The sequence below is a fragment of the Xenia sp. Carnegie-2017 genome, unplaced genomic scaffold (genome assembly GCF_021976095.1).
Source record: "Xenia sp. Carnegie-2017 unplaced genomic scaffold, XeniaSp_v1 HiC_scaffold_40, whole genome shotgun sequence".
Classification (NCBI taxonomy): Eukaryota; Metazoa; Cnidaria; class Anthozoa; order Malacalcyonacea; family Xeniidae; genus Xenia; species Xenia sp. Carnegie-2017.
The window spans coordinates 53,344-76,557 of record NW_025813505.1 but is presented as its reverse complement, the minus strand read 5'-3'; the positions used below and the strand labels follow the sequence as shown (position 1 = coordinate 76,557).

The following is a 23,214-nucleotide window of genomic DNA, read 5'->3' as shown; positions in this document are numbered from 1 at the left end:
GGGGAAATTCCAAATTCAAGCACAACTATAGCTTTACTTAGTATGTTACAGTCGTGGAATAAAGCAGCTGATGGTAACGGGGCGGCCGTTCGTGTGCTGTTATTGGATTTCAAGAAAGCTTTTGATCTGATTGGTCATAACTTATTGGTTGAAAAACTACGCTCATTCGATATACCGAAATGGGTTCTACACTGGATTATGGATTTCCTCTCTTCCAGGAAACAAAAAGTAAAGCTGAAATTCGATTGCTTTTCAGAGTGGGAACTCGTGCCTGCAGGTGTTCCTCAGGGCACAAAATTGGGGCCTCGGCTATTTTTGATAATAATTAACGATCTCAGGTTACCAAATAATGAAATGTGGAAATTCGTGAACGATACCACTGTTAGTGAAGTAATTGAGAAAGATCAAACAAGTAACTTACAAAACCAAATGGACACATTAGCGAACAGCATCTCGTGTGATAAATTCCAGTTAAATGAAACCAAATGTAAAGAGATGCGAATTTCTTTTGGATCTAATACCAATGACCTTCAACCAATTACTATCAATAACATTACACTGGATATTGTCCAACACGCGAAAGTTTTGGGAATGTTCATAGCCAGTAACCTTAAGTGGAACATAAATGAAATAATTTAGAAATAATTAAGAAACCCACGTAAATGAAATAATTAAGAAATGCCGTAAACGCCTCTATTATCTTATTCAACTAGAACGAGCAAATATCGAAGTCAAGGAATTGCTCCAATTTTACAAAACGTGTATAAGACCTGTCTTGGAGTATGCTCTTGGAGTATGCAACGCTGAACAGCGTTGTTTCAGAAGATAGCAGCAGATTCCTCCCATAAGCTTCATGACCTTTTGCCTCCTCGTTTAGAACGTTCAACTATGGAACTTAGGACTCAATCTTCATTTAATACTAATTTTAACACCAAACGTTTTAGAAATAGTTTTATAACTGATAACTCATTGAAGATGTAATTTAGTTAATTTATTTATGTATGTATTATATGTAATCTTAAACGTATTTCAGCAATATGGCTGCCAGTTTTAAGAAATAAATCATCTCTCTATCTATCTATCTATCTATCTATCTATCAACCACCGCTGCAAGGACGTAAGAACCAGATAACAAATACGGCTAACCTGACGTTTACTCCTCATTTGACTCTGAAGATGACTACCGCTAAGGTTGTCGAAATGTCAGTCAACAACAACAAAAACAGTCTTTCTCAGGAGTATACCAAACTGGACGATCTACATTTACAAACTTGTAACGATACTCCCGGTTTCAAACCATTTACTTTACTATGATCATTTAAACGACAGAGCGAACAATTGCTAACGACTACATACGTTTTGCAAGCAACGTCAGACGCATACGCCAACAACTCTGGTTCAATCACCGCTGCAAGGACGTAAGAACCAGATAACAAATACGGTAACCTGACGTTCACTCTTCATTTGACTCTGAAGATGACTACCGCTAAGGTTGTCAAAACGTCAGTCAACAACAACAAAAACAGTCCTTCTCAGGACTATACCAAACTGGACGATCTACATTTACAAACATGTAACTTGTCTAACAATGTGTGCAAAAGTTATGTTGGTTATTTGAAATCACCCAGTGGTGTGATGTTTATTATTTGATATAATGCAATGAAAACATAATGGCAAAATTTTGATATTTGATAAAAGTCATTAGTCATATAGATATACATTCCATCAACTGACGAGATTTTTGTTGTATAATATTATAGAATAAACAATACGAAATATTTTTGTCGGCGTCCGATAAAAGTGATAATACAGACTTTTTGACGCCTCTACCAAGCCCATTATAAAGACACATTGTCTTTCATCGATGTCCTGTCATCTTGCGGAAGTTCAACTTAACGATTTGTGTTTTTATAACATGCGTATATGCATACGTTATCAATTTCGTAGGTGATTATTTGTAATTCGTAAGCAAGACTGGCAAGTACGATTTCCTGTGGAATCACTGATTGTAACACGAAACTTTTTGGTACGTTTTGTTTTTAGAGGTACGTAAGCGTGATTTGAATTGTCCAATTTTTGCTTGAACTAGGTAGTAAATAATTTGCGCAAAATGACCTCAAGATTTTACACAGCACTTCTATGAAATTTGCTGGCTGTCAACGTAACTGATTAAGAGGTTATTTTACGAAGGGTGTTTTACGAAATTTCAAAAGAATTTATCAACAAACTTTGGTCAATCGAAATAATGACAAGTATTGTGAACATGCTTTGAATTTGAACCCAATACTTATCGACAAGAGAAAGGGTCAGCCGTCAACTGTCGAGAACCGTCTTATCTTTAACAGTGGCGTAGCTAGGAAAAATAGTCCCTCCCACCAATCCATCTCGCGCCGGAGGCGCGACCCCACTAGGGGGTTCCGGGGGCATGCTCCCCCGTAAAATTTTGAAATCCAGAGCCTTGGAAACAGCATTTCCTGCGATTTCGAGGGCGAATTATTTGTTGTACAATAATTTATAAAAACCCATTTATGTTGGCTGCACTCTTAATGTGGCAATCGTTGAAACTGCAACTAGTTAAAAAGGTACTAAAGGTGGCTCAGAGAAACGTTACGCAGGAGACAATTGTCCCCTAAAACATAATTTACTCATCACTGCCCCTGCATAAACAGAAGAAATTTGTATTAGCACAAAAAATAATATAGTATACGACACTTCTAAAGTGCATAGAGAGAGATTTTTCTTAGCATTCTACTTGTTAGTTTAAACTTGTTTAGATTGGGGCAAGTAGACAGGGATGGCTTTATTCTTTAAAGTTATGCTAAATTTTCTCAATGAAGTACCATGTATTATACGAACAAATATCAAAACACATACTATACTCATCATTTATAAAGAAAGGCCAGCCTCCTGGGTTATTCTACAAATTTTTCAACCACCTCGTTATGCAACACCCCTGATTACTCTTTCTTTTCAATGATATCTTTGTGGATAGATATTCTACACAAAGAGCTAAGCCAACCTTGACCCATTCTATTTCTTAAATAGCTTTTTACCCTTTTTAAGCAAGAAAACGACCTCTCTACTGAAACACTTGCCACTGCCAACACACCATTCAATTTTAACAAATTTACCACTTGACCTAAACTCGACTGGAGATTAAATTTGAAGATGTATTTAAGAACCTCATTACTGCACTCTTTGTGAAAGTCCTTGTCGTTGTAAATGAAGGAAAGTTGACTCTCCAAAGTTTGGATGTCAAAAAGACGACTATACTTATCTTTGAGTTTTGATGAACTTAAACTGATGAACTTAAACTGATAACAGCCCTCACAGCAATTAACCATCTTTCAATATTTTATTAACGTGAATGATCTACACATACGAGCATCTAACAATGATCATTGTTTTATCCAAGTTATTTGTACATTCAACATCTACATGCTTTTGTTATATAAGTATAATTAATGTTGCATTTTGAGGACATGCTGAAAATATTGTGACGACATTCGGCAAGTATAAAGTGTTTGCATGTGACGTCAAACGGCCTTTTGAGGTGGTGATTTGCAAAGTTTCGATGCCCAGCAGAGCATCAAAATTAACAAAAACTCTTTCGGCTTTCTGTAAAAAAGGAATGGGGAATGGGGAAATGGAATGCAGAGATGGGAAAATCAGGAATGAGAAAAACTGAAATTTGTAAAACCGGAAAGACACTCAGGTTTGTTAATTTTGATAACTTTAGTCCTGTTTCAAATGTTATCAACCAATATCCACAAAAGTACGAATGTCATTTGAAAAAAGTCATAATTGATTGATCATGTGTTATTGCTATGTAACATTTCAAGTGCGTACATGTAAATGACCCCGGTTAGTAGAGTCCTGATAAGGTCTGTTGGTGTTTTGTAATTCTTAGCCCTGAGCAGTGGTCATTTTCAGAGTCAAGTGAGGAGTAAACGTCTGGTTTGCCGTATTTTTGTCTGGTTCATACTTTATCGTATTGTATGTACAGGAAATTAGTGGGTGTGTGGTTGTCAATTGCGTATTGTCATTGTGGTCAGCTTTAGTCTAAATGCGAATAGTTCCCATTTTTTTGAGATTGGGAAGAAGTCGTTTGTAAGGTGCTGGTAATTGTTGTGATCCATCTTTTGAGCGTAAGTCGTTGTCTGTAGTCAGTGGTGTAGTAATGCATTGACAGTGGTCAATGTTGTGTTTTGTCATTCGGTGATGTTCGGCAATGTTATTATTTTTATCTTGTTTCTTTGTTAGTCGTTTGTGTTCAGGAAGTCTTGTGATCAAATTCCTGTCTGTCTCCCCAATATAGGAGGTGTGGCAGTCGGAGCTAAACTGCACCTTGCCAGAAGTTTATTATCGTTCGTTTGGTTGTTCTTTGTCCTTGACGTTTGTTAGTGCTTGTCGTAACGTTGTAATTGGTTTAAGAGAGACACGTGTGTTGTATGGACGTAAGATACGCGAGATAGTCTCAGACGTACCTTTGATATAAGTTATTGCTGTTGTTGTCTTTGAGTTGTTCGTTTCCCTGGGATCATTGTCTTTCTAAATATAATTCATATAAAATGATATTTGTAGTAGCAAAGCAATAAAAAAAAATAAGTAACAATAAAACAAAAGTGCAAACAGTCGTAGAATAAGAGTCTGTCATTATAATCTTGGCTCTGCCTTGTTTCCATGAAACAATACAAAATTTCGCTGCGATTGAATCTTTTCTCAATTTTATGGACGAATGTTTCACATGATCAGTTTAAGTTCATCAAAACTCATTCATAGAATGATTACCATAAGGTTGCAATTTGGTTTTTTTTAAAAAAAAACATAAGGAATCTAATCTTACCTTACAACTCTTACGGATTTAGAGTACGCTCTACTTATATGTGCATCTGTTAGCTTGTAAAAAGATTATCGCTGTCATGATATAAAATATCATAGAAAATATATCTATAATATGAAGCAGAAAACTTTGTTTACATTTTGTATTCTTTTAAGTATTGTCAAATGAAATTTTGATCAGTTGTAGTTTATATTTCACGTTGAAATATCAGCGGTGCTCATACAGTTGTGACGTAACTTGGTTTACAACGTGTGTAAAAGTTATGTTGGTTATTTGAAATTATCAAATAAGAAATCACGTCGAGAAATTTGGTTATTTGAAATTACCCAGTTGTATGATGTTCATTATTTGTTATAATGCAATAAAAGCATGTCGGCAAAATTTTGTTATTTGATAAAAGTCTTTAGTCACATAAATATACGTTCCATAAACTGACGAGATTTTTGTTGTATAATACTATAAAACAAACAATACGAAATATCTTTGTCGGCGTCCGATAAAAGTGATAATACAGACTTTTTGACGCCTCTACCAAGCCTCAATATAAAGACACATTGTCTTTCATCGATGTCCTGTCATCTTACGGAAGTTGAATGTAAAGATTTGTGTTTTAATGACATGAATGTATGTTAGGTGATTATTTGTAATTCGTAAGCTAGACTGGCAAGTACGATTTCCAGTGGAATCACTGATTGTAACACGGAACTTTTTTGGTACGTTTTGTTTTTAGAGGTACGTAAGCGTGATTTGAATTGTCCAATTTTTTGCTTGAACTAGGTAGTAAATAATTTGCGCAAAATGACCTCAAAGATTTTACACAGCGATTCTATGAAATTTGCTGGCTGTCTACCTAACTGATTATTGTCGATTTCAGTTAACTTTTCAAATGGCGGTTGCCAAGTTACTTTCTAAGTAACTTGAGTTGACAAGCTGTGTACTTGAGTACTGACGTTGTGAACTAAAGTTGCGAAGTACTATCAAACGCGAAAGGTCTTTGTACCCTTTAAACATTTGGCAATGAATCCGTTCAGTAAGCAAGGAAAAGCTTTAGCAATTCTAATCCGTTTGACGGCCCTCTAAGAGTGTTATAATGCGATACGCCGTTTACATTATGTAATAAATTTACAGTAAATGTGGCACTAGAAGAGTATCGTTGTATTTTAAATGCAGGAGTACCCTGCATACTGTGCCCTCGACGTCTGTTGCCACTCGTAGCAACTACCGGCGACTCATCAAACAAATGCATACGGTTGCAATCAATCAATGAAATATTTGCTACGTAAGCTTCTAACTTCTTCATAACGTCCGGCCGTTCGGTCTCTCGAGGAATTTGACTTATTATCTTGTAAGAGTAACCAAGATCATTTTTCAAAATTCTACTAATGGATGACCTTCTACGTATGTTTGCTGGAAGGCAAACTTTGTTATTTTCTAGGTGTTGCCTAAATAGATGGTTTATTAATTTTTATTCAGTGTATGCAATAACGTCATCTGTACGCGCGTTCGAACATCACGTTCGCTCTGGCGAGGTGCAATAGAACCAGTGTCTACCCATAGATCTATTATATTTGATATAGTCTTATACGGTAGGTATAGTTGTTTCGAAATGTTTCTCAAACGCTCGTTATTTAACCACCTTTCAAGTATTTCATTTCTTACTTCTATTGGTAAAGCTTTTCCTTGCTTACTGAACGGATTCATTGCCAAATGTCTACAGGGTACAAAGACCTTTCGTGTTTTCCTGTACTTCGCAACTTTAGTTCACAACTTCAGTACTCAAGAACACAATTTCAGTACTCAAGTTCACAACTTCAGTACTCATACACAACTTGTCAACTCAAGTTGACAAGTTCATATCGAATATTCCATAATTGAAAATGTAGTTGGCAACATTAGAAAGTAACTTGGCATCCGCCATTTGAAAAGTTAACTGAAATCGACAATAAGAGGTTATTTTACGAAGGGTGTTTTACGAAATTTCCAAATAATTTATTAACAAACTTTGGTCAATCGAAATAATGACAAGTATTGTGTACATTCTTTGAATTTGAACACAAAACTTAGCGACAAAAGAAAGGGTTAGCCGTCAATTGACGAAATCCGTCTCATCTTCAGAACGAGACCTCTGCCGCGTCAGACAGCCCTCACAGCAATTAACCATCTTTCAATATTTTATTAACGTGAATGATCTACATGTACGAGCATCTAACAATGATCATTGTTTTATCCAAGTTATTTGTACATTCAACATGTACATGCTTTTGTTATTATAGTATAATTACTGTTGCATTTTGAAGACATGCTGAAAATATTGTGATGACATTCGGCAAGTATAAAGTGTTTGCATGTGAAGTCAAAACGGCTCTTTGAGGTGGTGATATGCAAAGTTTCGATGCTCAACTGAGCATCAAAATTAACAAAAATTCTTTCGGCTATCTGTAAAAAAGGAATGGGCAAATGGAATGCAGGGATGGGAAAATCAGGAATGAGAAAAACTGAAGTTTTGATAACTTTAGTCCTCTTTCAAATGTTATCAACCAATATCCACAAAAATACGAATGTCGTTTGAAAAAAGTCATATTCGATTAATCATGAGTTATTGCTATCTAAAATTTTAAGTGCGTAGATGTAGATGGCCCTGGTTAGTAGAGTCCTGAGAAGGACTGTTGGTGTTTTGACAACCTTAGCCCTCAGAAGTGGTCAATTTCAGAGTCTGGTTTGCCGTATTTTTGGTCTGGTTTATACTTCATCGTATTGTATGTGTAGGAAATGAGTGAGTGTGTGGGTGTCAATTGCGTATTGTTATTGTGATTAGCTATAGTCCAAATGCGAATAGTTCCTTTTTTTGAGATTGGGAATAAGTCGTTAATTGTTGTGATCCACCTTTCGAATGTAAGCCGTTGTCTGTAGTCAGTGGTGTAGTAATGCATTTTGCCGAGTCACTGTCAATGTTGTGTTTTGTCATTCGGTGATGTTCGGCAATGTTATTATTTTTATCTTGTTTCTTTGTTAGTCGTTTGTGTTCAGGAAGTCTTTTGACGAAGTTCCTGTCTGTCTCCCCGATATAGGAGGTATGGCAGTCGGAGCTAAACTGCACATTGCCGAAAGTTTATTATCGTTCGTTTGGTTGTTCTTTGTCCTTGAATTTTGTTAGTGCTTGTCGTAACGTTGTAATTGGTTTAAGAGAGACACGTGTGTTGTATGGACGTAAGATACGCGAGATAGTCTCAGACGTACCTTTGATATAAGGTATTGCTGTTGTTGTCTTTAAGTTTTTCGTTTCCCTGGGATCATTGTCTTTCTAAATATAATTCATATAAAATGATATTTGTAATAGCAAAGCAATGAAAAAAAAGTGTAACAATGAAGCAAACATGCAAACAGTCGTAGAATATTAAAAGAGTCTGTCATTATAATCTTGGCTCGTCTTTGTATCCATGAAAAGATACAAAATTTCGCTGCGATTGAATCTTTCCTCCATTTTATGTACGAATGTTTTACATCATCAGTTGAAGTTCATCAAAATTGATTCATTGAATGATTTCCATGAGGTTGGAATTTGGTTGTTTAAAAAAAATAAGGAATCTAACCTTACCTTTAACCTTTCCTTACTGTCAACAACATTCCTTACTGGCTACAATATTACACAATATTTAAGCAGTTAAGCCGTATATCCGCTATTGTGACAGTGCTCGTGTGACGAAAATACGATATTGGTGTGGATTTAAGGCGTCAATAACAAAATATTTAAATGTATGGTTCGAATGGTATTGACAAATGTATAAAACGAAAAAATATAATTTATGGAAGAACCTAATGCACAGTTTACACAAATTTCCAGTTTTTTCAGCTATGGGTGATTCCATGCAGGGTGTATTTTTTGGACAAGGTAAACACCGATTGTGGTCCTACAACAGTAATGAAGGAGGAAGTAGCCTTAGTTTATATGTGGAAAAGAATGGTATGAAAATATTTTTATCATTATTTTATCAAATCCGTTATCCCCCTCCCGAAAAAGGTATTTTGGTTATCAGGTAAGTAGTTATCGTGCAGCTTTGTCACACTTTTGTCACAGAGCTCTTATCCGTGCCAGTTAGTTTCCAGTCCCCATGAAGTTGATCGGTGCGCGCGCATGTCAACCGGAAATAGGGTTTAATAAACATGGCATGGCATTGGGTGGCGTGAAAATCGGAAATACGACAAAGCTGGAAGTTGCATGCTATTGACAAAGTAACATTAGATCCGTTTCCTTTTCACAATCGAAGGTAAAAACGGTAGAAAGCGAGGTAATTGCATTTTATAGTTTATACTTTATCGAAAGGTTTACATTCTATCTCTTGAAACAAATGGAATTGAATGTAGACATTGATCTGGCATTAAGAATGAACAAATTGCTTTTGGAGTCGGAAAAGAATGAAATAACTGTACGTCAAAGTTTGTTAGAAAATAAACTTTTAGACTGCTATGCTGAAGAAATTGCTGCAATGATAAACGCTGAAGTAAATAAGAACTGCAATGGATGCATGATCCATCACCCCTCTCAGCGTGAGCATGACTGTCTCATGATGGAGCATGACGAGCGTATGTTGTTGCATTTTGATGATGCCTTGGAAAATGTGTCCGAAGAGATTGTGATCAAAGATTTTATGAAAAGCATTGAAGATGTCAAGCCACCCGTTAATGGACTTGAGATACTAAAATACACTTGTAACGACTGGCGTAAAATATTTGTTTCGGATAAAAAGAACAAACTTGAAACACGAGTCGTTAAGCTTTTGTAAATATATATTTTTATTTATTCTTGTTCAATTTGTAAGGTCAAACCATTACACATAGTTCTAAAAGAAATATAAGAAACATGTATGAATTTACTGCTTACATGTTAGCACTTCTGTATACATATACGTAAGTGATGTAATATTATATAGAAAAAAACATTTTACGACAACTACAAACGAATTAAAACTTACTCGATAAGGTCTTTTATTAGACGATCCGTCTCTGAATCCGTAATTCTATAAGAACAAAAAAAGTTAAATGACTTTAATTGTAATGAATTAATTTTACCTTGAAAAAAATCTTTATAGATGTACATACCCACAAACGAGACATTCAAACTGAATGTTCGTCTTGTTAAACATATTTTCGATCACCGCGGCAAGGTGGCTTACATGCCCACACGAAGGCTTAACAATGTAATCTTCACAGTGATCACATTTTTCTAAAAAAAAAAATCGACGTCTCTGTTAAAGTTAATACAAGCACCCTAAGGAACAGAAAAAAGACAAACGGTACTTACTGAAAGTATAAAACGACGCTTGTGGTGATGCCATTCTGACTTTGCGATTTGTGTGTCTTGATTTTTTGCAGAGTTTTTATCGTCTTAGCACATACAAAACACTTAGTATTTCAAGTGGTTGAAGTACACAGTGCATGCGCTTGAGATGTGACCTTCGTTGCCATCACGCAAGTGTAAATTAAAAATTACCATTGAATAGTATGACCTTGAATAATGAGGCGTGGGTAAGATTTGTGCAGTATCCTACTGAGGGGGAATGATGCAGTAAATGATAAGGACCCCACGAAAGATGCCTGACAATGCGAATAAAGGAGCGGCATGAACATAAGTCAATATTAAGGGAAATGAAAAGAGCTTTTAGTAAATGATAAGGACCCCACGAAAGATGCCTGACAATGTGAATAAAGTATCGTTTTGAACGCGAGTCAATATTGAAGAGAAATTAAAAAGAAAAATCATGTTGTGAAGATAATATCCTACGGTGTGGACATTATCATACATAGGAAAGTTATGCAGTTAATTGATAATGTGACCCTCTGGAAAGAAAGATATCAAACAATGTACCAAAAAGGGTTACCGATTTGAACAAGCGTGAGTCTTACACGTGAATGTGGTTCTATTCAATTCTTCACTCACAGTATGAATGAGACCTATTCTTCTTTAAAGAAAATCATGCGTTGGTAAATGATTATTCATGTGAAGGCCAACACTTTAAAAAAGGTGGAAAATGTTCTTGTTGCACACACAACTTGAACAGTGCTTCATAAACGTGTTAAATCTGTGTTAGGAGAGCAAATAATTTGAACATCATGGTTTCCATTGAGAAATATCCATGTTTCTGTGGTGCAGGCCTCGAGAGAATCGTGTCTAAGACGAATGAACGTGCGTATGTTAAATGTAAAGGTGAAGGATGCACATTGTTCTGCCACGAAGAAAGGTACCATAATATAATGGATGCCTACGAAACGAAAGTCGCGAAAGAATTCAAACCAAACAAGTTCCCCCTGTGCCAATGCGGTTATCCAGGTAGTCTCATGGTCTCCCAATCGAGCAATAATCCTGAAAGGCCCTATTTTCGTTGTCAATCTATCGTCGACGGAGAAAAATGTAGCTTCTTCCATTGGGGCGACCTGACTATGAATAGCAAGATCATTATGAAAAAAAGGAAGGTCGAACTGAATGACCGTAAGAGGAAAGAGCCTAAAGAAAAGGAACCTAAAACGGTCGCCGTTAAGAAACAGAAAAAAAGGACCAACCCATTCCAGGACGATGAATAAACACGAAACGTTAAGCAATAACAACAATGCATGCACGAAAGGTTGATCACTGTATCTAACTATAAAAAATTCACGCAATAAATTTTTTTAATGTATCGCTGTGAGTGTTTGTTCATTACACACACACAATACCTTCCTGAACAGCTGAATATGCTGCCTGTTTGTAAGTATTCAATTACTCTGTAGGAGTTCAATGAACATATACTATAAAATGAAGCATGATTTCACAAATTGCCATTACTGCATGAAAATCATCGCCAGATGATCATGGGAGAAAAAGAGTATCTAGAGCGTTTACGTGTTCGAGCCATCAGAAAAAATGTAAAGACAAAACGTTTGCTGAAAAAAGTTCAGAAAGAAATCTCTAAAGATAAAACAGATATTTCAAAAGTGTTAAAATGGGTAAAAAAATCAACGAAGTTGTTGCAGCAAAGTGTTGAACTTGTGGAAGAAAGAAACAACATAAAAAATCAAACTAAAAATGATGAAAAATCTGTTAACTTTGTGCTTGAAAAAGTTTCGGAACGATATGTTCGTAAATTTGGCGCAAAGTCATGTATATTCCGTGCTAAGTTAGACGATCTATCCGTTCGCGATAAGCAAATAAAAGTCAAAGACATAATGACTGAGCTCGATGGCTTGTTTGACGACGCCATTCGTCAGGTAAGAGTGAAAAAAAGCGCTGTGTGACACAAAGCATCTTTTTAATTTTTATGTTAATGTTCCTAGGTAAAAGAACAGTGTGATTTTAGAACACCATTGGAAGATCGGCTTCGTGTAATGATTAGATCGGATGCTTTGAAAACACCAATCAGCACTAAGCTTCTTCCTGCCGCTGAAATTAACTCTAACAAAATTTTGGGTGAAATTACAAAAACTTTGCAGAGTAATGAGCAGATTCCTTTGGACAACTCGTTTATCATCGACCTTATTGGTGTAAAAGCGCCTGTTGGGAGTGGTAAGGCCCTCAAAGTCTTAGATTACTCTAAAGACAGTACTTTAAAAAAATCGATTGTAACTATCAAGAATAATGATAACCTATGCTGCGCTCGGGCTTTAGTTGTAGCCATAGGGATGGCTGACCACCATCCTAAATTAAAACAAATGAAGATGGGTAGACCTATACAAAAAAAATTAGCCTTAAAGCTGCATAAACGTGCCAATATTTTGCCGGGTAAATGCGGATTGAGGGAAATTTCAAAGTTTCAAGGTGTTCTTTCAGACTATCAAATTATTGTAATAGACTTTGATGCACGAAACACTTCAATATATGAGGGGCCTAGAAGAGTAAAAAAGCTAATGCTATACAAACACGGAGATCATTTCAATGTTATCAATCCGGTAAAGCTCCCAGCTTTTTTCGGTAAAAGATTTTACTGTGAACAGTGTTCAAGCTTTGTAAGCAGCTATATTGATCACCCATGTTTTGATGTCTGCAGCACATGTTTACGCAAAGGATGTGCATTAATTGAATCGGAACAGCATGAATGCCCTGACTGTTATAAGACCTGCCGATCAAATGCATGTTACAACCTACATAAAAAACAACGTAGATTAAAAGGACTTGATCTTCCCTCAAAATGTGACAGCACGTATAAATGTCGTACATGCAGTGTCATTGTCAACAGAAATAGACAAGACGAACACAAGTGCGGTGAATTTAAGTGTCATATCTGCAAACAGTTGGTTGTTAGTGGGCATTTATGTTTTATTCAACCCGAACCAGCAAAAAAGCCAAATGTTAAACTCCTTTTCTACGATTTTGAAACAGATTTTACAAGCGGTGAGCACGTTGTGAATTTTGCAGTTTTACAGTATGCTTCAGGTGACGAACGTGTTTTCAAAGGATACAATGCATTAAATGATTTTTGTGAGTTTCTGTTTTCAAGAGGGCATATAGGCTATACAGCAATTGCCCATAATGCCAAAGGATTTGACGCTGTTATCATTCAAAAATGGCTCATACAATATCGACCGACATCTGATATGCATGTCATTCATTCGGGTCAGAAAGTAATGCAACTAATTTTAAAAGATTATCAGATGACGCTAATCGACTCGTTAAACTTCCTGTGTATGCCTCTTTCCGATTTGCCTAAAACGTTTGGGTTAGATCTGTCGATGTATTCGAAAGGCGATTTCCCTTTTAAATTTAACACACGAGAAAATCAGAAATACGTTGGACCTATTCCGGCTCTTGAATATTATAGCCCCGACACAAAGTCAAAACGTAAAAGAGATGAGCTAATTGCATGGCATCAGAATTTAATTGATGAGGGATACGTTTTCGACTTTCAAAAAGAAATGTACAAATACTGTTCTCAAGATGTAACTATTTTGCGTTTGTGTTGTATGGAATTCAGAAAGTTGTTTTTGGTCGAAACACGTGTAGACCCATTTTGTTATTGTACAATTGCGTCTTCGGTCATGGCAGTGTTTCGTTCAAACTATTTAAAAGAAAAAACCATCGGCATTGTACCTAAGAATTTTTATCGTGATAGCAATAAACCGTATTCAAACAGTGCCATTGAGTGGCTGGAGTTTGTTTCCTTTCAAACAAAAAGTAATATCAAACACGCTCTTCATAATGGGGGGGAGAAAGTTATTTATGACTCGTTGTTAAACAAACATTATTATGTCGATGGATTTTGTGAAGACACAAACACCGTGTATGAGTTCTACGGAAAAGTTTATCACGGCTGCCCTTTATGCCTGGATTTGAAGAGTGAAAATCCTTACCGTGCAGGTACAACGCTAAGAGAAGCATATAACCGAACCATTGAGCGTGAAAAAAGATTAACGGAGTTAGGATATAAAGTAAAAACCATATGGGAGCATGATTTCAAGCAACTCAGACAAACTCCTCAAATGCAACATTTTTTAAACACACATGAATTTATAACAGACCTTTACCCTGCCGATAGCTTTTTTGGTGGAAGAGTTGAGGGTTTCAGACTGTTTCGTAAGGCCGAAGAAAATGAGAAAATCTTTTATAACGATTTTACAAGTCTTTATCCATTCGTTATGAAAAATCGCCGTTATCCTATAGGTCACCCTACAATTATTCGCAAAAATTTTGAAGATCTTTCAAATTACTTCGGTTTGATTAAGTGCCGCGTTTTGGCACCGGCAGGCTTGTATCATCCTGTGCTCCCGATGAAAGTTAATGGTAAATTAATGTTTCCATTGTGTAAGCGATGTGCTGTAAATTCCTCGGCGGAATGTCATCATTCCGAAAACCAGCGTTCATTTTGCGGGACGTTTACGACCATTGAAATGAACAAGGCAATCGAAAAAGGCTACAAAATTTTGGAGGTGCATGAAATTTGGCATTTTGAAGAAACATCGGACAGTTTATTTAGTGAATATGTAAATTTCTTTTTGCGGTTGAAACAAGAAGCTTCGGGCTTTCCGGATTGGGTAAACTCAGACGCAGACCGGGCAAAATATATCGACGACTATCTAAAGCACGAGGGAATTCTATTGCGTAAGGAAAAAATTGTGAAAAATCCAGGGTTAAGAGCGCTAGCAAAACTTTGTTTAAACTCGCTTTGGGGTAAATTTGCACAACGTAATGATATGTTAATTACGGAGTTTATTCACGATCCGCTTGTATTTTACAAACGACTAAATAGTGCAGACACTGAAATTCACGACATGCAATTACTGAATGACGATTTAGTCGAAGTTGTATATAAGCGTGATTGGGAGTTTCAGAAAGAAAATAAAACAACAAATATTTTTATAGGTATTTTTACAACTGCATGGGCACGTTTGGAGCTCTACAGTTTGTTAGATTTACTAGGACAAAATTTGCTCTATGCAGACACAGACAGCTGCGTGTATGTTGCAAAGCCTGATTCTCCAAAGCCTCCTTTAGGAGACTATTTAGGAGATTTGACCGATGAAATTGGTGAAGGCGAGCACATTACTGAATTTGTCTGTGGGGGTCCTAAGAATTATGCTTTTACAGTTAGTAATGGTGAACAACACTGTAAAATAAGAGGCTTTACATTGAATTTTAAAAATAGCTTGCTTTTAAACTTCGACACGTTAAAAGATATGATTTATAATTATGTTGAAAAACCGTCAACTGTACAAATAGAAGAAAGTAAAATAGTCAGGGAGAAATGGTCGCATAAACTTGTAAATAAAAATCAAAGTAAGAAATATCAAGTTGTCTTTGACAAACGTATAATAATAGACGGAGGTGCCAACACTATTCCCTACGGCTATAATTGGTTTCAGTCAGCGGAAATTTCCAACAGTTTACCTCAGATCGCACGCGAAGTCATGGCTAATGATATTTTATTCACATCCGTGCATCCAACTGCGCTAGAAAATTACAAAGAATGTATGACAGGTCAAGGTGAATGCAGCGAGTCGATTGATTTAATGGAAACCAACTCTGAAGACGAAGAAAGCTTTTCCGAAAGACAATCCGATGTTGAGTTTCTTGACGACATTGATCACTCCGACAGTGAACTTTCGTTTTACAGACAGATTGATAATCAAGTATAGAGTCGAGACAGGTAAATTAATAAAGTGACATGCATATAATCAAACAGCGTTGAATAGTTAAACAGTTTCGAATCAATGACATGTAAACTAACAAACAAATATACATATTTTTAGACTGAGGTTGTTTGACACATTTCTACACTGGACAAGGCTAACGATGATTGAACACGATACGCAGTCATTTCTATGTGGTCGGTATGTACAGACGGGAAACAGCGACGACAATTGCGAGCCATGCAATACATCAACGTTATACAGACAAATATGGAAACTATCGTAGAAGGAACCAACACATAAAAGTTGACAGTTGTTTCTTTCGCTGGTGGAACTAAATACATGAACGATGAAGGCGATACCATTGATTCTGACAGTGACGGTGATAACGATAAAGACGAAGACGTCAGCTGCGAATGAAACGGTGATGATGCTGATGGTGATAGTGAGGGTAACAGTGGTAATAACGACAACAGAGGCGATGACTTTGAAGTTGAGAATGATATCGTTGAATGTGGAGGTGTTGACGACGTTGACGGCGACAGCAGTAAAGATGTAGACAATAACAACAGCGACGGTGATGAGGTTGAAATGGAGGTTGACATGTTAAAAAAATCCGTGAGTGGCGAACATAAAACTTTTGGCGGGACGACGGAACGTGAGATGAGTTACATGAGGTGGACATAATCAACGACGATGGTAGAAGAGAAAAACTGACTGATGACTGAGGTAGACGATTGCTTGTGGTTGACGTATACGAAGAAAGTTGTGTCACAGGCGAAAATGAGTTCACAGACAACAAATATAAATCTTTCTTTCGGGCTGGACACGGATCAAACAACACATTTAACATTGAGAAATTGGCAGGACATGACAGAGGGTTTTCACGTAAATCAATGTACATAAGTCTTGGGTACGCACGAATAACATCCAGTTCATTCACAACTTTAATGTTGTTTCGTCTCAACGACAAAATCCGTATTCGTACATCTTTTACCGTTCCGACAGGAACATGCTCGAGATCCATGTTAGAACAATCTAACATATGATATCGCTTCACATAACTGCATTTTTCACCATGGTTTGCACACGCAGCCATAAGGAAAAAACATACAGGCAGCAAGGAATTCATTATGGAAAATTAGAAAAGTTACAAACAACTCTTGTGAACTATGAATGTTGCGAACTATGAATGCAGTTACAAAATGAATGAACGATTAAAAGACATGCCTTTGCTTGTGAGGTTTTAAAGTAAACCCTCAAGTGATTTTTAAAATTTTCTGTCATAAATATCTGCTAAAGTATGTTGTGTTCATATGTAATCAAAAGAGATTTTTGTTGTCTGAATGATGTAAATAATTAGAAAAATATTTAATAAAAATTGTTCATTGTCCAATGTATTCTTATTGTGTGCACTTTGTTCACTATTCTACAAATACCTCCCATTCAAGCTAGTCGAATCATACCGTCTTTCTTTGAATATGTCAAAATGCTTACTAGCGCGAGTGGTTATAAAAGTGAAAGCAGAGCATGTTTGCTTTTATTTGCGAGACAATGGACGTACGTTTTAGAACACCTGCCAACTTTTATGTGTGTGGTCAAAGTCAGTCGGGCAAAAGCTATTTGGTTAGGTCGATGCTTTATAATTTAAATGAACTTTTTTATCCCGTTCCGAATAAGATTATTTACTGTTATGGCGAACGGCAAAGTGAATTTGGTGAAATGGAATCGAAAATTCCAAACATTTGCTTCGTCGAAGGATTCCCTGACAACTTATTTGATATTCTGGAAGGTTGTCAAAACTCTTTAGTGGTCGTTGACGATTTGATGTCAGAATGTTCTAGCGATCAACGAATGTCCGATTTATTTACCCGTGGGTCACATCACCGTGGCGTCTCTGTCATGTATCTAACACAAAATTTATTTCCGCCTGGTAAACAATCCCGAACAATCAGCTTAAATCCCCACTACATGATCATTTTTAAAAACCCCAGAGATTCGCTAGGTATCGCAACATTGGCACGCCAAATGTACCCAAAGAAAACGAATTACCTTTTGGAGTCATTTCAAGACGCCACATGCCGCCCTTACGGTTATCTTTTGCTCGATTTGCATCAACTCACATCTGACAATATGCGTGTCAGAACAAATATCTTGCCCGGTGAAAAGCAGATTGTCTATGTACATAAGTGATAAGCATCGACATCAACAGTCATTTAAGCACCATGTCTAAACGAATTAGGAGCAATCTTCCATACCTACAAGTACTTGCAAAATCTAAGCCGAAAATTCGAAAGGTTATCATCGAACATGGACCATCTGATGTCATGTTGTGTATTTGTGAATGCGCAGTTAATGTGTTAAAAGGAACTGTACCGATATCTGCGAGTCAAAAACGACGCTTGTTGAGGTATAAGAAACATCTCAGAGCCTTAGCGAACAAGAGAATTTCAAGAGCTAAAAGAAAAACTTTTAAATCAAAAAGGAGGAAATCTACTGAGCGCCTTCCTACCACCGGTTTTGAACGTTCTAGGGAGTTTGCTGAAATAATGAAGCATGCCAAGCGAATGATTTTAGTACCTGAAGACGTTTATAATAAATATGAACAAAAGCAAAAATTTGAAGTTTCGCCAATTACGATGAACATGATGCAAAAAGATACTCAACTCTCACACATCCTTCACCAAGACGGTTTAAGTGACGATCAAAGGCAAAAACTTTTCAACACAAACTTTGAGCAATTCCTTAATTTGAAGAAACAAAAAGATATTCAGATACCCACAGTACGCGTGATGGATACAACCGACGGGGAAGAAAGAAACACGGTAATAAACAACGAAGTGCGTACATTAGCTGACTCCGTCATTGTACAAAGTGTGCCGAAGACGATGCGTGAACGCGCAACAGCAATACTGCAGCGTCTCAAAACAAAACCAGATATAATAACTTGGGATGATTCAGGACAAGTCAAACTTGACGGTGTTATTATTCCTCAATCAAATATATCAGACCTCATTAGCGACGCCGTAAGAGGGAGAAAGAATTTCAATCCTACAGGTTCTAGAGAATTCTTTCGCGTTTTATCAAAAATAAACATTCCTCGTGATTTGGTTCGGAACGATGTAAGATGGGAAGAAGCTCAAATGGAAACTTCGCCCGATGAAGAAGACGGAATAGCCTACCACAGAGGCTCAAGAACGAAAATGACAACACCTAAAGCCACCCCTACACTAAAGAAAACTCGCTTACGTTGGATAGACTATTAAAATTTGACATGTAAAGATTTGTTTTGTTTAAATAAATAGAGCAGTTGATATCAATTTCCTGACTGTTATCATTAGAATATGCAAATAGAAAACACAGGCAATTAGCTTACACAAAGAAATTTTATTGATAATAAACGGCTCAAGCTTTTACAACAAATTTTATACTTGACTGAATGCTATCGTTTAGGGTTACACTAGTTTCTATATGAAAATGTCTGCTAACGAAACTTGATACCTTGTTATCGTTCTCAACAGTATTACCATCAAACATGTTTACAATCTTATTCATGCTATATCCTCGCACTCTATGGCTGAGGTAAAATATACAATATTGTCCACATACATCCGTCCAGATACTTTGCAATTGACGTTTATTAAACCCCCAATCATAATGTTTCAAATAATCTCTAAAGAACTTATGATATCGCCCTGGTGGTTGTCCATAGCTATCGAAGAATTCGGCTTTTCTTCTGAAGGAAAGTAAAAGGCAACCCAATGGGTCCCCGGTTTTCCGCTTACATCCGTGTTTGCGATAAATCCTTTGGGTAGCTTTCGATTTCTTTAGGCAAACGGTCGGCTGGAAAAACACCGAGAAATTTTTTCCTGTTACCGGATCGGATTTCAAAGCGGTCCATATTTGTGAGGTGTTCATTTATCCAATGTAGTCATAAACGACATTTCTCTCCATCGATTTGTATTATATTTTCAAACTCTCCATAGCACACAAGGCTAACTGCATGAGTTGGCGGTGTCGAGAATTGTAAGTCAATGGCCAGGTTTCCTTTTGCACCGTGTTAAAATGTTCGGATGCACTGCACATATCGGGGTAAAGTCCGCGCCGAACAGGGCAAAACCGTTTGGGAAATCTTCACGCGTAATGCCATTGCCTGTGTCGTAATACATTTTCCCAGTGCCTGAAAACTGCGATAGAAATGCTTCTATAAATCTTGGATTCGCGCCAAAGGACAAATTGATTGGTTTAAATGGTACAGATTCACCATTTATTGAAATGCCTAACGATGAAATGTTGAAATGTTGGAAATTGAATGGGTTCTTTTATAAGCTCCGTTGAATGACGCACTTTCAACAAGACCGAAAACAAACGATTTAGGCACTAAACCATTGAAAAGGTTATCTTTTTGCAGCGAAGGGTTTCCAGAAGGAATAATAAAACTTTTACAGTCCACACGTCTTACGGGTAAATGGCTGGACCTTTTTCAGGGCAACTTCGTGAGCCAGAGATATACTAGGATTCACTTTGACTTTACGAACTTTAAGGTATGCATCTATCAGTTTCACTCTAAAGGCTGCACCGTCCACCGATGACATTAAGACAAATTCGTCACTGGTACGGTTCATGACCACTTTCAAATCAACATAGCTAAGTAAGTAACGTTCACCAAAGAAAACATCGCAAAAGATAGGACCTGCCATATCAACAATTTTACTTCCCATGATAAACTTATTTCTTGTCTTCAAACCCCTGTTTGGACTTGCGTGAGCAGGATCTGCATTATCCATCTGACCTGCAGTATCTTTGTAAAATAACGCAGCGGTGAGCTGGGATTGTTTGGCTGACGGACCATAATTTAAAAGTGTTCCGAGATATGCACGATATGGATATGTTCCTGTTGCTTGTGTAACTAACTTTCCTTTTAGAAACACGTCAACTTGCTTGAACAAACTGTGCAAGAAATTGTTTACAGGTCCAACTTTAGTGTCATCATCGATATCCCCACCATCGGCTTTTGTTACTTTCGCTCTAGCTACCAATATTGTCTTAGACATGTCAACATAATCTTCAGTGCCGGGCGCTAAAATGTAATTGGTCCATTTTCAGATACGCTGGACACAGGTTGATGATCAATCCAATGCCCTTTTCTAAACTGACTTGTGTTGGTGGGACAGAAAATAAATCAAGTTCGGTTTTGTACATTCTGCAGATTTTGGATGAACGAAATCCATATTTAGCCGAAAATGTCCTCTGCTTCTTTAGCTGCTTTACGTCTCTTGGCTGAACTGTGAATGGCAATGGAAGTCGTCGCCTTTCTCTTTTTAGCTGGTTTTCTTGACCGTTTCTTTGAAGACTTTCCTCTTCCTGTTTGAGCAAACTGCTGCATTCTGTTTACAGCCATTTTCCCCACATCTTTAGCAGCCTGATTTACTCGCGATTTTGCAGACTCTTTCACACTTTTCCCGAGATAACATCGCCTAAAACGTTTGCTCCTGTGTTAAGAGCAATTTTACCCAGAGCTTTTGCACCGCTTTTTGCCAGAGGTATTACAGCTCTAGCTAAACTGCGAAATAAGCCACCAAGACCATAACCCACTTGCCCATATCCTCTTTGCCAAGGTGCTCCTTTAAACACTGGTGATGAACCGTATCCTCGTTGTTGGTTGAGATAATATTGAACATAACGATTTGTTAGAGTCATATTTCTTATGTAAAATAAGACGAAGCTTGCTTTCTGAAATGAAGTGTCACTATCGACTTCCCTCGTTCAAATGCGATGGGGTTTCCTAACTCGTCCCTTAAGAGAATTTCGATGTCCTCAAAAGATTTTGTTTGCACAGGTATGTATTGATATTAGTGAATGTTCTTGAAACAATGTCTCCATATTTTCCTTGAATGGTAACTGCCTTTAGTAATTTTACATTGACGTCTCCAACAACTTGCGGTTGTACAATGTTGCAATATACATACATCATGACGGATCCGTGCAAATCAGAAGCATAAGGGCTTTCGGTTGTTTTTAAAATCTCTACGTCTTTTCCGCCAAAACCGAGTAAGACCGACATTCGTTGATTAAATGATATTTTGTAACCCTGTCTTACATGCACTTTAATTTTTTCTGTTCGGGGTCAAAGCTCAATTTGATATTGTCTTTTACTTTGTCAAGAGTCTCATTAACTGATTTTACTAGGTCGAAGGCTTTTCATACAGGCCATAGTCGACAAATACCGGAGTAGGTAGACCTGTTTTGTGAGTTACATATATATGTGTATCCAAACCTTTTTTCAACGTGTACCATGTATGAGGATATGTAATTGAATACAATCCTACTTCCCAATTACCATTTAAATTCACAACGTGAGGTAGTTTTACGCGATAACCTGAAATCTTATTCTCAGGAAATACAGAGAGAGATGCATTACTAGGTAATGTCAGATAGAAGTGTGTCCCGCTCATCTTTAAGGTATAATGTGAAATGAAAAAATCATGAAAACGGTTACGTTTTATATATGTATTTCCGATGCTGGTACCCATGAATTAAATTTGTTAGGGTAGCCAGACCACTTTACAAAATATTGTACATTGCCCCCTCTACCACGTTTCTTAAGTATTTTTTCAATCTCATAAACATCGTCTTTCTTGATGACTTTTTGAAGTTCTTTTTCATAAAATGTTCCTTGAAGTTCGTCCCCTTCATGATCTTTCAGTCTGTATACAGGAGGATTGCGCGGTATTTTTTGACTTACAGTGAAAATTTCTTTTGAAAAATTCGGTAAATACCCCTTCTCAAACCTTCGTTTTATTTTACTTATTCGTACTTGGTCACCTATATCAAACTTATATTTTACATGCGTAGGTTTATTTAATTTGCTATCACCATATAAATTTTGCCGAATTCTATCTTCATTTTCACTTGTAACGTTGATCGGTTTTTCCTTAATGCTGCGATGCATGCTATGATTATAAGAATACAGTAGATCAGGAAGCATGTCAATGTATCTCATTGTTTTGTTTGCTGTGAAGTAGCGCCACATTTTAGTTTTCAGTGTACGTATCAAACGTTCAACGATGGATGCCTTCGTCTCGTTAAATGTATTAAACAAGGTAACGTTTTCTTCTGCCAAAAGTTTCTTAAAGTCTCGATTAAAAAACTCCGAGCCTTGATCCGTTTGAATGTGTGTCGGTTTACGTCCTGATGACAAAATCTTTTAAAAGCTTCTACCAACGACGATCCTGTTTTCTTTTTAATGGAACAGCCCATGCATATTTGGAAAAACATCA

At 36.9% G+C, this 23,214-nt stretch overlaps 2 protein-coding genes and 1 long non-coding RNA gene across 7 annotated transcripts in view; 2 read left to right on the top strand and 1 right to left on the bottom strand.

Moving 5' to 3' along the window:
- The window catches only part of LOC124456009, a 70,628-nt gene that overhangs the window by 27,411 nt on the left and 20,003 nt on the right, over positions 1-23,214 (top strand). The window contains exons 3-5 of one of the 4 annotated variants that reach the window (XM_047006552.1): positions 1,948-2,045; positions 5,477-5,575; positions 8,685-8,804. The exons of 1 other annotated variant lie outside the window; for it this stretch is intronic. In XM_047006552.1, the coding sequence (XP_046862508.1) occupies positions 8,696-8,804 (109 nt within the window). In that variant the 5' untranslated portion in view covers positions 1,948-2,045; positions 5,477-5,575; positions 8,685-8,695. The remainder of the gene's footprint in view (positions 1-1,947; positions 2,046-5,476; positions 5,576-8,684; positions 8,805-23,214) is intronic. 2 more of the 4 variants (XM_047006553.1, XM_047006554.1) reach the window with 2 other exon arrangements.
- On the bottom strand, positions 9,473-10,248 carry LOC124456010. Its single transcript, XR_006952062.1, has 3 exons — positions 10,143-10,248; positions 9,941-10,064; positions 9,473-9,858 (listed from the first exon to the last, which is right to left on the bottom strand). It is a non-coding gene; the product is annotated as an uncharacterized LOC124456010 (long non-coding RNA).
- On the top strand, positions 10,285-17,334 carry LOC124456007. Of its 2 annotated transcripts, XM_047006551.1 has the most exons (3): positions 10,285-12,082; positions 12,149-15,951; positions 16,055-17,334. In XM_047006551.1, exons 1-2 carry the CDS (start codon positions 11,681-11,683, stop codon positions 15,938-15,940), a joined length of 4,194 nt encoding a protein of 1,397 aa, XP_046862507.1. In that variant the 5' UTR covers positions 10,285-11,680; the 3' UTR covers positions 15,941-15,951; positions 16,055-17,334. The 2 variants fall into 2 exon arrangements, with proteins under 2 accessions (XP_046862507.1, XP_046862506.1); XM_047006550.1 differs by having other exon boundaries at positions 12,149-17,334.